The 14,130-nt window shown below is 36.4% G+C and overlaps 1 protein-coding gene across 4 annotated transcripts in view; it reads right to left on the bottom strand.

The window, feature by feature from the left end:
• The window catches only part of RPS6KA6 (ribosomal protein S6 kinase A6), a 152,429-nt gene that overhangs the window by 89,483 nt on the left and 48,816 nt on the right, over positions 1–14,130 (bottom strand). For all 4 annotated transcript variants that reach the window (XM_062183246.1, XM_062183244.1, XM_062183243.1 and 1 more), the window contains 3 exons: positions 9,654–9,767; positions 2,287–2,368; positions 999–1,079 (listed from right to left, as the gene is read on the bottom strand). In XM_062183246.1, coding sequence (XP_062039230.1) covers positions 999–1,079; positions 2,287–2,368; positions 9,654–9,767 — 277 coding nt within the window. The remainder of the gene's footprint in view (positions 1–998; positions 1,080–2,286; positions 2,369–9,653; positions 9,768–14,130) is intronic.

Raw genomic sequence — 14,130 nt, forward strand, 5'->3', positions numbered from 1 at the left:
TTACAAATGAATTGTTCTTACTGATTATAAATTTCTTGAGGTCAGAAATTATTCTACTTCTATAGCCCACTGCATTTAATGCAGGATTTTGTACACGACAGGTGTTTACCAATTGATGACATACTGGAGATTCAAATATGTCTTTACAGACTACTACTTTTATTCCATTAGGGTAACAAGAAGTTAAAAAATGGGTGGGAATTTCTTTACAGGTGTTATAGAGATAACTGGGTACATATTTTTGCATATTATTTGTCAAAATTACACTAAATACAATCAATAGTTGCTTATTCAATCTAGAAAATTTAAAGTGATATAGAAGAGTGTATATATCTTATAATATATCTTATATATCTTATATATCTTATAATATATCATTATACTGTATAGTCTCTCCACACACACACACACACACACATCCCAAACACACGTATATGGAGAGAGAAAAGTAAATGTCGAGTGTGTGTTTTTAGTTCCCAGGGAAGGCTTACTCCATAATTTCATCCATATATTAAATTAACAACACAAGCATGATTCAAATTCAAAATGTCTGAAGCCAAAGTTCATGTTCTTTCTATTATACCTATTGCTTAACTGCTATTCCTCTCCACTTAATTCTAAAAAAAAATTCAAACAGACTAATATAACTACATGATCCTCTTAAACAGATTCAGGAAATAAGATTAATATGGTCATTATGAAAAAACACCCAATTGTGTATAACAGTTGTTTTTAGCCTAAGATCACTGAAGTACAGCCTAGCGGAGTGAAGTAATACTACCAGACAACTAAGATACTATCTTGTTTCCTTAGAGAAGTTAATTAATTTAGACAAATGAAGGAAATAAAACTAAAAGCTAGGTATTGATACTTACTTCAAAGACATTTTATACAGCTTAATATATTAAGAGAGCTTTAACTACTTATTTATCACAAGAATTTTCTTTGAAAAGAAACGTTAATTCTCTAATCCCATAGATAAAAGAAAGATTACATACCATAGTGCAATTTGACAATAAATGGATGATTTACTTCCACAAGTATATCTCTTTCCATCTTTGTCCGAACTCTGTCTCGAACTAAAAATTACATAATATATTACTGTAGTACATAATTACAGTAAAGATCTCATCAATAATACACCAATAAAATATAAAATACAACCTCAAAAGTGCCTAAACTTATAGTCTACATATTCTTGGACAATAATTATATTCTCAAAAAGTCAGCAAATTCTGTTTAGATTTAGAGATGGGTTAAAGTGACATAAACAAGTATTTGGCTAATAACAATTCTAGTCTTTAATAGTTCAAATGAACAAATGAGTATAGTTTATTACAATTTTAAGTTCAGTTTAAAATAAATGAAATGTCATTTTTTTCTAGCATTAAAATTTTATCAGGGTACATTCTCATTAAATTAGGCATATGGAAGAGTCAGTGTTGTGGTGTAGCCAGTTAAGAAACTGTCTGCAATGCCAGCATCCCATTTGGGCACTAGTGTCTGTCCTGGCTGCTCCACTTCTGTTCCATCTCCCTGCTAATGCACCTGGGAAAGCAAACAAAGATGACCCAAGTGCTTGGGTCCCTACCATCCATGTGCAAGACCTGCAAGAAGCTCCCCGATCATTTGGGAAGTAAACTAGCAGATGGAAGACCTCCACCCCACCCCACTCCCCGGGTGTGTGTATGTGTGTGTGTGTGTGTGATTCCCTCTTTCTACCTCTGCCTTTCAAATAAATAAATCTTTAAAAAAAATTAAGGCATATGCCAATATCAGACCTAGATATATCACTTACTGGCTAGAAAACTCTAACAACTGTTGATGCTAATAAAATCGCTATTTACTTTACACAAGCAATACACAGCATATTTTTTAAAGATTTATTTTTATTTTATTTGAAAAGCAGAGTTACAGAGAGAGAGAAAAAGGAGATACAGAGAAAGAGATCTTTCATGCATTAGTTCACTCCCCAAAAGGCCACAACAGCCAGGGCTGGGCCAGGCCAAAGCCAGGAGCCAGGAGCCAGGAGCCAGGAGCTTCTTTAGGTCTCCCAGACGAATACAGGGACCCATGGACTTGGGCCATCTTCTGACGCTTTGCCAGGCACATTAGCAGGGAACTGGATCAGAAGTGGAGCAGCCAGGACTCAAACCAGCACCTGTATGGGATGCCAGTGTTGCTGGTGGCAGCTTAACTCGCTTAGCCACAATGCTGGCCCCACAGCATTTTTTTTATAATAAGCTTTCCCAAATTCTATTTTAATAAACCCTTTTAATTTTCTACCTTTTAAAGAAGCCTTTTTTAACACCTTCATTGCATAGAGCTGCCCAGCATCAGGACCAGTCTTCTTTCTAACAAGAAAAACCTAATAGGGAAATGAAAATAATAAAAATCACATTTCAAGTCATTCTTGCTCAAGACAAGCACACTAGCAGACACCTATGCCCTCGCATGCTATAAAGATATATCTTCCTCTATAAATTATACTATAATTCATAGCTGTAGTTAATATTTTCTCACTTTCTCATTCGTTCAGTAAATCACTCTACATATACATAGTATTTTAGAGAAGAAAATTTGTAAAAATAGATGACAAAGTCCTGAACTCTGCAAAGCTTGTGGTATGAGAGGTAAATAACATAATGAAAGATTAATTTGAGCTAAAGATCTCCTTTTAAGACCCAAATCCATTTTTGTTATCTTAATGAATAGCAAACAAATGTTATAACTATGAATTTGATGTGTTCATTTCTATCTTACTAGTGCATTTAGGAAGCTATCAGGCATTTTGATTTTCCAATAAGATACTTCAGTTCTCTACCATGTAAAACAAGTGGCAAATTATTTTAATTAAAAAAGGTTGAACTCTATCTAAAGTTACTAAGTGAGCATTAAGTAATATGTCATTTTTCAACCTGTGATAATGGCTTATTAAAAGCTAAAAAGTCTTTACAAGGCCTCAGTTATGAAGAATCTATGAATATAGTTTTACAAGATCTATTCATTAGGAAAGAGCCATTTCATTCTTTAATTAGTAATACTGTTCTCTGCCTCAATCTGTTACCCCCGATCCTAACAAGTTCTAATGAAATGTTGCTTAAATTCAAAAAGGAACTAAGTGGCCGGTGCCGCAGCTCAATAGGCTAATCCTCCGCCTGCGGCGCCGGCACACCGGGTTCTAGTCCCAGTCAGGGTGCCAGATTCTGTCCCGATTGCTCCTTTTCCAGTCCAGCTCTCTGCTGTGGCCCAGGAGTGCAGTGGAGGATGGCCTAAGTGCTTGGGCCCTGTACCCGCATGGGAGACCAGGAGAAGCACCTGGCTCCTGGCTTCGGATCAGCGCGGTGTGCCGGATGGAGCACACTGGCTGCAGCGGCCATTAGGGGGTGAACCAATGGAAAAGAAGACCTCTCTCTCTGCCTCTCTCTCACTGTCTACTCTGCCTGTCAAAAAAAAAATGGAACTAAGTAACTAAGTTATTCACATAAAACTGATAAAACTGCAAATGGGGGAACTGTTAAGCAATTGCTGCTGCTTTTTCAAGGTATAGCTCAAAATCTTTTATTCCACATCATCCATGTGATAATTATGCATCAGCAAACTGGGCAAGAGAGGAGTTGATTCAAAATCTCTGACATAATATTTGCATCATTTAACAGATTCACCTATTAAATGATCAATGACTCACCTATCTATATTCCTATACTTCATGCGATCTCTGCTTTCTTCTTTCCTGAAAGTAAATCTTTAGATCAGACCTAAACTAACTTAGCATTTTCCCCAGTGGGCAGTACTTCTCACATGTTCTGTGAGGAAAAATGAGTACTTTTTTTCTTTCTCCCAATGTACTGTAGGTCATACTTTCATAAAATATAATTAAAAAAAAAAACAAAATTAAAGTCACATACAATGCAGTATTTTTAAACTAAGAGATTCCACAAACATAAAATTACTCCGTCAAACTGCTACAAAATTTTCTAACGGCTTACTCTTAGTTTTGAACATTAATCCCAGTGAACCAGTAACAGTTCATACTATACTTGGAGTAGACTAATCAAGAGTCCACATATTAACAAATGGTTGCTTTTTGCAATATAAAGCTATCTTTGATGAAAAGATGAGTTCAAGGTTTGAACCAAATCATACATTTTGCATCCAACACAAATAATTCTGTATTGAAAGGACTAACAGATTAAAACTACCATCTGATGTCCCTTACTTGTCATAGATCTAGTCTGAACTCCAAGCCAATGTCCCCAAATAATTTAGAACCCTGAAACAATGTGGGTCTTTACCATAAAGATTTCAATGGCTTTAATCCATGGTGTTATTTTTACTACACTTAAATTTGGAAAGGATATTCCTAAAAGCACAAAGGTTTTTCACTAATCAAAGGTTCAAATTTAACATACCCATAGCCTACCCTCAGTGTCCTTTAGAATGGAGGCATTAGAAAATAAAGGTCTTATAAATTGACAGTGCTAAATCTGGCCTTTTAATCACAGAAGTACACCATATGAACTGAATTAGATAGAATATATATACAAACTAGATTACCATGGGACACTAAATATCATATAATACATATTGATTAAGCTACAGAAGCTACAACCCGAGATACATATTTATTCATCTATTTTTACAAGTTTTCATTTATTGGCAAACAGACCGGTACATGTTTGTATAGATTATTTAAGAGGCAGTAGATTAAAGCAGTAGATTAAACGAGCTGCCTCACCACAAAAAAATCTTCAAAGCTAAGCAAATGGCGTTAACACTAAGTACCAGCTCAGTTTTTCTTCAATTTTACTGATAAGGTCAAATAAATGCAGATAGCCTACCTTACAGTTTTTCTCATAATCACAATGATAATAAACAAGTAAGAGATCTACCTTGTTTCTCTCAGGAAAGCAATTCTAAACCTTTCTTGTCTCAGAAATCTTTCATAATCTTAAAAATTATTGAAGACTTACATCTAGACAGGGAAACTGTCTAGAACCATATTAGAACTAAAACAGAAAAATTAAGAATTAAAAATAAATCTAATTTGTTTAAGAATTAAAAATAAATCTAATAATGTTTTATGAAGATAATTTTATTTTCTAAAGTTTAAAAAAATAATGAAATGAATGACACTGATGTACATTTTTGCAAATTTAAAGTATCTGGCTTATCGAATACAACTGGATTCTCATCTCTGCCTCTATATTCAATCTGTTGCAATTAAGTTGTTTTGCTTCTGAAGTATAAGTAGAAAATCAGGCCTGACAGGGTATGATTTGAAAAGCAGAAGGAGTATTTTAAGAGTTTTTCATACAACTGTGGATAGTCTTTTATATAACATCACAACTGGACAAAAGTTCATCACAATAGAGAATCTGAAACTTACCAATTAACTTGTCCATCTGCAATAATTCAAAAATCTGTTGATCTACCCTGTACTTTGAATGGCTTTTATTCCCAGGGAGGATCAGATACATATCATGCATTGGTCAAATTAAAAAAAATGATTCACTTAGTTATGCAGATCTTCCAAATGATAAAACAACCATATTATCAGAAGTCTTTATTAAGAAGACGTCATATTCAAGGTACCAAATTAAAATTTTCCAAAATTTATTTTTTGCTTTAAATCTTTCATTTTTTTCATGAAGTAACAGGTTCACTTTATTCATTTTTCATAAAACATATATAAAGTACCCAAGTCTAAGTAACTGTAGTTTTAGTAATTTAAGTAAAAATGGTGATACATGATAAAAGTGACTATTTCAGCTCAACACTTAAAGCACACAAGTTTTCTGACTTGAAACAATCATTTTATTTTGTTTTAAAGCTAAATTGCTTTATGTGTACTTGAATATTAAAAATAAGTATATCTGAGAGCTGAGATTTAGTAAACTCAGTAACTATTAATACCTTATCAAAAACATGTAAGTGTGAAGCAAGGAAGAATACAATGACTACTGGTACTATTTGGAGTCATTGCCTTTTCACTGTGCTAAGCAGCCAGCAGTTGAGCAAACAATGTCTTAGGATTACTATGAAACATATGTGACCTGATGACTCCTTAAAAGGGGGTATATCATAATATATTCAGATCACACATGAAAAACCACTTGAAAAACACAATCCTTAGTGGGTTTGAGGGAAAAAAAAAAAGGACAAAAGGAGGCAATCAGGGAAGAAAGAAAGGGATAGGCTTTCAGGAAGACACTCTTGCAAAAGCAGCCATTTTTTCCAAGTTCTAACACTCACCAGTTCCCAATAAGGCATCTAAATGAAGCCATCACTCATAGTCTACAGAAATAACCATTTATTTGCTCATCATATGATTATGATTTTTCCCAAGGTCTTGTGAATAACTTTTCTAGCACAAGAAAACATCACCTCTCTCTACTCTCTTCCCTAAATCAACTAAACAAGTAGCTGCATAGCTTCAAACTACTACACCTAAAATCATAGCTATCCTAATAGAAGAGGCTTCTTTTCTATCCTGATAGTTTCCCACACGGGAAACTGTCTTGAAGAGAAGTGAGTGGGTGATACCAATACACTTTTTTCTCAATCAAATGGATCTTCATATTTTCTATTAAAAGTATGCAATAAGCATGTGTTGAAGTGAACTGGAAGATCACATACCTTAAACTGCTGATTGAAAAGAAAGGGTCAATTTGAAATTTTAAAATACAAGCACATATTTTTAAAACTATTACTTGGTAGTTGATCAATTATCTGCACAAAGGTTCAGTATTTTCAAAAACTCATTTTTAAGTCCTATAACTTTACTATCACAAAAGTAAAACATAGTCTTTTGTAATAATCCATGAATGTTGAAGTACATGCCTTATATAAAAATGATTTGGCATATGATATATAAGGAAGGCTACTCTGACAATTTAAAACATGTTTTCATGTATTTTACTTGACTATGTCTTAAAATAATTAAATTAAGTTGTTTGCTATACCACTTTTCAACCCATACATTAGTGATCACTAATAGCATTATTCTTGGTGTGTTTAGTAGAGAATTCTATATACATCTTTCATGATGATAATGTATGCTCTTTAAAATATAATTTTAATATACTTTAGTAGAGTCTCTCCCCCCATCTAATAAAGACTATAAAGGTACTTAATGTCACAAGGTTTTATGAGCTAAAATCCCATTTTTTGAATTTTAACAATGGAACCTTTGCAGAAAAACTTAAAGTCTGCAACCCAAGTTTCTTGGAATGGCTCCTACACTTATCTGATTCATAGCCTTGGCCAAATTCCTGAATAGGTTCAGCATATAACAAGTCACACCTACACAATGCCTACGCAAATGATGTAATACTGACAAGCAAGTATGTTCACATCCTAGGGAGCAAACCCCCCCCCCCAAAAAAAAGAAACAAAGTCACCACCTTAATATTTGGTTGATGAGCTGCATAAAGATCTGCATATTATTATATTCTGCATTTTATTATTAGGAATTCTCAAAAAAGAAGATTTCAGGGATATCCTTGCTAATCCAAAGTCCATGCATAAACAAAGCTGTCTGTTTCCTGAATTTAAGCACTATAGTGACAACTGGTCAGCATGTTGCTACCTTTAATGTAAAGATGCTATAGAAAACAATTTTTCATTATCTATATATAGTACGAATAGTCCCTTTATAAAAACCAATGATAATCTGGCATTGTGGCATAGTGGGTTAAGCCATTGCCTGCAATGCCAGCATCACATATGGGTGCTGGTTCAGGTCCCATCTGCTCCACTTCCTATCCAGCTCTCTACTAATGTGCCTGGGAAAGCAGCAGAGGACAAACTAAGTGCATGGGCCTCCCTGCATCCATGTGGGAGACCTGGAAGCAATTTGTGGCTCCTGGCTTTGGCCTGGCCCAGTCCCAGCCATTGTGACCATTTGGAGAGTGAACCAGTAGATGAAAGATCTCCCTCCCACCTTGTAACTATGCCTTTCAAATAAAGAAATCTTAAAAAAAAAAAAAGATCAATGACAGAAATTTCTCTGATCTGCTTGATCTGTTTTCACCTTACAGATACTGCCAACAATCATACACCTAAATATATCTGCTTCTTTATAACGGCTGCCAGAAAACTTAAGTATTCATTTTTGGCCCATTTCTCGAAGACTTTTAGGTCTTTATGTCATGCATTTGTGAAAAACAGAGTGTAAGCCTGGCTTCATCTAATCTTTCTTGCTGTAATATTCTGATCTTTGCCACTTGATTTTATTTTATTTAGTATTCTTCTATGAAAGCCTTAAATCCTTTCTGAAACAAAGATATAAATACATAAGTATATATATGAATATATACATCAAGTGACAAAAATTAATTTTAAAGGCTGAAATGTTCTCCTGGTGAGACATTACTTAGGTAAAATATTTAAGCATGTATACATTTGGGGTATAAAAGAACTTCATCTCTGTCCTTCTAAACCTAATACTATAAAATAGCTATATAGTATAAAGTAGTTAGAATATTGTACCTTTAGAAACTATATAAAATAAAGGTGAAAAGCATCCATATGCCACTTTCCTGTTAACATTTATAAATACCTACTACCACCACCACCACCACCAATTTATTAACAGTTATTCTAGTTTTTCTGCCCCAGCATACTGTTTTAGTCCTACATCTTTGTACCAATTCATTGCCAAGTCATAGCTCATCTGAGTTTGTCTTTTTGTGTCCTTAAAACGTTTTTTATAGTTTATGTGTGTTCTAAATCAGACAAATATCATATTACCTTAAGACAATTAATTTCTATTTTATCTTCATCAGTACTGCTTGCACAACCTGTTGTGCATACCCTGAGTGCTCAATATACGTCTTTATTTAAAAATGTTCCGTAGCACCATAAATAATCACTGCTCAATTGCCTTATTTTTCTCTTTTGAAACTAGACCTTGGCTATACTGAAATAAGCAACTTTTCCTTAACGTTCTCCCCTTTAATTGCTGTTTTGCTAAAGATTATTACTTAACATGTATATTCAATAATTTTCATATCTTAGATGTTAGTTATAAAAGGTCAGCAATCAAACTTACACACTTCTTTTCCAAGAACTATTAAGCAATTAATAAACCACTCTGATAAAGAGTATGAGTTAACTTTTTCAATTTTGCTTTTTCCCTTGAAATTTTCTCTCCTTGAAGGCAGCAGTTTCACATAATCCACAGCGTACCTAGTACCTACACTTGTGTTACTTTACACACCCTTTTCCTACTTAGCTTTCACAGATAATATATTAGTTCATGAATTAAGACATAAATTTTGACTTCTTGGCTAGAGCTAAGAAATGTAGATGAAATCACCAGAACAAGTTATATTCATAGCAGCATGTGAACAGGGAGAGTACTTTTTACAAAAATCACACTTAGATTTAGGTAGCTTATGAAGAGCATGTTATATTTTTCCTAGAGAAACTGGTAAGCCCAGGGGGTTGAAAAAAACCTTGGCTGTTATAGGGAAGTATAAAGAAATGAGAATAAAAGTACAGCAAAAATGAATAAAATTAAAGAGTTACCTTTGTGTGCATCCTTTGAGAAGTTTAGAGATGGCACATTTATCAGATTTCTATGTACAGGTATTCTTTTTTGTTAAATGTTCAGAAGAGATGCAAATATGGAGGAAATTATCCATTACCTTTCCAAATGACCCCTGACCAAGAACCTTGAGCAACTCAAACTGTGCAGGATCTGCTTTCTCATATCCTTCTTTAACATGATGAGTAATAGGGATTTCTTTAACATCTTCATCCTGTAAAAAGAAATCCAAACAATACTCAAATCTAGTTCCACTCAAAACCATAAATCCTGAAATATCCAACTCCCTCAATCTAGCACACAGTTTTATGGCCTCCTCCTAGTACTTCCATCCCTGTTTTCTAACAAATGCAGAGATACTACCACTGACTTTTCCTAGAAGTACATAAAATAAAATCTGTGCTTCAGCTATCTCAACTAGGTAGCCATATAAAATTGTTAACAACCAAGAGCTGAAGACCCTCACCAGAATATGACTTTTGAAGTAGAGGCACAGAATGCTAAGATAAAAACTTGTGAATTAATGTGGGTAATGGCAAAAAGTGTAAACCTCAGGAGCTCTTTTTTTATGATGGAAATGCATATATATAGCTGTTCAGATTATCTCAATTTTGTTGGCAACATCCAAAGCATCATAATCAGGAGCCAGCCAAACATAGGCCGTCTTCACTCCATCGGTCTGATCAGGGTGTTGACGTTGGCCACATCAATGTCACAGTATTTCTTCACAGCCTGTTTGATGTGGTGCTTGCTGGCCCTGACATCCACAATAAACACCAATGTGTTGTTGTGTTCTATCTTCTCCATTGCCCACTCAGTGGTCAGGGGGAACTTGACAATGCCATAGCAGTCAAGCTTGCTTCTCCTGGGGGTGCTCTTCTGGGGATAATTGGGCTGCCACAAGAGACACAATGTCTTGGGCCACCAGAATGAGGGTGACCATGAAGATCTTTTTGTGTGTGTGGCTGTGGATACCTTTCAGCACTGTCTTTTTTAAAAAAAGATTTATTTTATTTATTTGAAAGAGTTACAGAGAGAGACAGAGACAGAGAAAGAAGTCTTCCAACTGCTAGCTCACTCCCCAGATGGCCACAGCAGCCGGAGCCGAGCAGATCTAAAGCCAGGAGCCAGGAGCTTCCCCCAGGTCTCCCATGTGGGTGCAGGGCCCAAGGACTTGGGCCACCTTCTACTGCTTTCCCAGGAGATAGCAGAGAGCTGGATTGGAAGAGGAGCAGCCAGGACTAGAACCGGCACCCATATGGGATGCCGGCACTTCAGGCCAGGGCTATAACCCGCTGTGCCACAGCACCAGCCCTAGCACTGTCTTTATAACCTTCAAAGACTGCTTTGGCTTTGGCTTTGACTTTGGGAGGAGCAGTAGCTTCCTTCTTCACATTTGGCACCATCTTGGTAAAAAATTTCAAGAGCTCTTTTGAATAGTATTTCACTATATCTTTTAAATATTTAAATGTGCAACTAACCAGAGAGAGAGAGAGAGAGAGAGAAGCATAGATTTAAAATAATTTACATAAAAACTGGCATAGATTAAAAATAATTTACAGCTACGGACAGAACCATGGCACACTAGGCTAATCCTCCGCCTGCGGCGCCAGCACCCCGGGTTCTAGTCGCAGTTGCCCCTCTTCTAGTCCAGCTCTCTGCTATGGCCCAGGAGTGCAGTGGAGGATGGTCCAAGTGCTTGGGCCCTGCACCCGCATGGGAGACCAGGAGGAAGTACCTGGCTCCTGGCTTCGGATCAGCGCAGCACACCAGCTGCAGCACACCGGCCATAGCAGCCATTTAGGGGGTGAACCAACGGAAAAGGAAGACCTTTCTCTCTGTCTCTCTCTCTCTCTCTGTCTCTGTCTAACTCTGCCTGTCAAAAAAATAATTTATAGCTCTACTTTAGTTGAAATTTTGTATAGAAATTATGCAATTTCCTACCACGTGGGTCAAGCAGAAAAGAAGCCACCCAAGCGGCATTTCTGTCCCTTGATACCAGACTTCTCTCAACTGTGAAAACTAAACTCAAATGAGGTGTGATTCAAGTCCTTAGAGAAGCACAGCAGTGAGATGAAAAGAAAAACCTTAGCTATATTACATATCACAAAATAACAGAACTAAAAGGGAGATCTTATCAAATACTCTGACTATATAAAAGAGATATATAAAAGAGATCTACAGAATTTAAGTTCCCATGATTAGTTAATCACGGTGTCTAGAAGTCTTGACGGTTTTCTGTTATACCATATTTATTCAGGTCTGTATGCTAAAAATGTTCTCAATCCTTTCACCCTTCAATTAATTGGTTAGTCAATGGGTAACCACATGTGGCCAAAGTAGACAAAGTATGGTTCAAAATGATCTAGGTTTTATGGGAACTAAAATAGTTTCCATGTCACATAGGTAGTCAGACATTTACTCTCTCAAAAGAGGTATCCAGGCAGAGGTATTTTAAGTTCACATATTAGGAAATATTACTAAATCAAACAGAAACAAAGAATAATCAGCTCTAAAGAGATATCAGTGGGTGGTTCTCATATTTTAAAATACTATGTTACCAGACAGTTTTAAGTAGTCGATGGTTTGCAAATATATTTTAAAGTAATATATAAAATAGGGGTCAGCATTTTGGTACAGTGAGTTAACCCACTGCTTGCAATCCCAGCATCCCATATAACCACCGGTTTGAGTCCTAGCTGCTCTGTTTTCAATCCACCTCCCTGCTAATGCACTTGGGAAAGTAGGGGAAGATGGCCCAAGTAGCTGGGCCCCTTCCACCCATGTGGGAGACCCAGATGAAACTCCTAGCTTTGGTTTGGCCCAGCCCCAGTCATTACAGCCATTCGGGGAGTGAACTAGCAGATGGAAGACCTCTCCTCCCCACCATAACTCTGCCTTTCAAATAAATGAAAATCTTAAAAGAAATAAAATATAAACATTTTAAAAAGTAATATATAAAATAAAATAAAAATAAATAAATAAATCTGCTGTGAGGCTGTTTCCAAATTTGGAAGTGGCCTTTTCTTAAAGTCAAGAACCTATTTTACTATAAATCACACATACACGTACACACACACACACATCTATGCTTTGTAGTTAACATTTGGAGATTATATTAAAGTATGCCATATTGGTACATACCTTTTATATATATATATATATATATACATATATATATATATACACACATATATATCACAACAACAGATGGCATACTGGTACTAATATTATGGTTAACTAAGTTTTCACTACATAGTTGAATATATCACTGCTTTTCAAGGCATGAAATGTTTTTAGAAAAAACATATTTTGACGTTTTCTCAAATATAAAGAACACTAGAGGAAAAGTAAGTAGACTGAGTTTCGCTCCTGGATCTAGCATGCAGAAGATAAGCAGCTTCAGTCAAATTACAAACTACTCTCTACCTCAGTTTTCTCACATGACAACTGGGTTTATGAGATAGGCCTCTAAGGGCCCCTCCAGGCCTGAAATTCTACACTGAATACAGTACATTATTTTTATACAAGTTTCATGTATGTCATATATACAGATTTAAAAAAATAGTGATACTTTCCACCCTATCCTCCCTCCCAACCGTGCTTCAACCCTTCTTCCTCCTCCTTCTCCCATTCCTATTCTTAATTTTTTCAAAGATCTATTTTCAAGTTACTTAATGATCAAAAGTTAATTCTACACTAAAAGCGTTCAACAAATAATTTGAAGAAGAAAAAAACATAGTACACTATTTTTATGGTTAAGAAGCCACTTCAGGGCCGGCGCCACGGCTCACTTGGCTAATCCTCTGCCTGTGGCGCTGGCACCCCGGGTTCTAGTCCCGGTCAGGGCGCTGGATTCTGTCTCGGCTGCTCCTCTTCCAGTCCAGCTCTCTGCTGTAGCCTGGGAAGGCAGTGGAGGATGGCCCAAGTGCTTGGGCCCTGCACCCGCATGGGAGACCAGGAGGAAGCACCTGGCTCCTGGCTTCAGATCAGTGCAGCGAGCCGGCCGTAGCGGCCATTTGGGAGGTGAAGCAATGGAAGGAAGACCTTTCTCTCTCTCTTTCTCTCACTGTCTAACTCTGCCTGTCCAAAAAAAAAAAAAAAAGAAGAAGCCACTTCAGGTCTCTGACATGTTTAAGACCATTATAAGCACAGATTGTGACATCACTTTTTAATTATTTATTATTTTATTGAAAGGCAGAGAGACAGAGCGAGATTTTCCACCTGATGGCTCACTTCCCAAATAGCTACAAAAGCCAGAGTTGAGCCGGGACAAAACCACCAGCCAGGAACTCAATCTGAGTCTTCCACATGGGTGGCAGGGACCCCAGTACTTGAGCCATTACCACTGCCGTCTAGGGAGCACAATAGCAGGAAGCTGGAATTGGGAACTCAAACCCAGGTGTTCTGATATTTGATGTAGGCACTCCAAGTAGCATCTTAACCGCTATACCAAATACAACCACCCCCATAAGTTTTTAACAAAATATCCAGAGCCAGGAAACAGCTGTACTCCAATTAGTTTCACAAACTTAATTCTTCAAATGAAAATGTCTTTCCAATATCCCTTCTTCCCT

The sequence above is a fragment of the Lepus europaeus genome, chromosome X (assembly GCF_033115175.1).
Source record: "Lepus europaeus isolate LE1 chromosome X, mLepTim1.pri, whole genome shotgun sequence".
Lineage (NCBI taxonomy): Eukaryota > Metazoa > Chordata > Mammalia > Lagomorpha > Leporidae > Lepus > Lepus europaeus.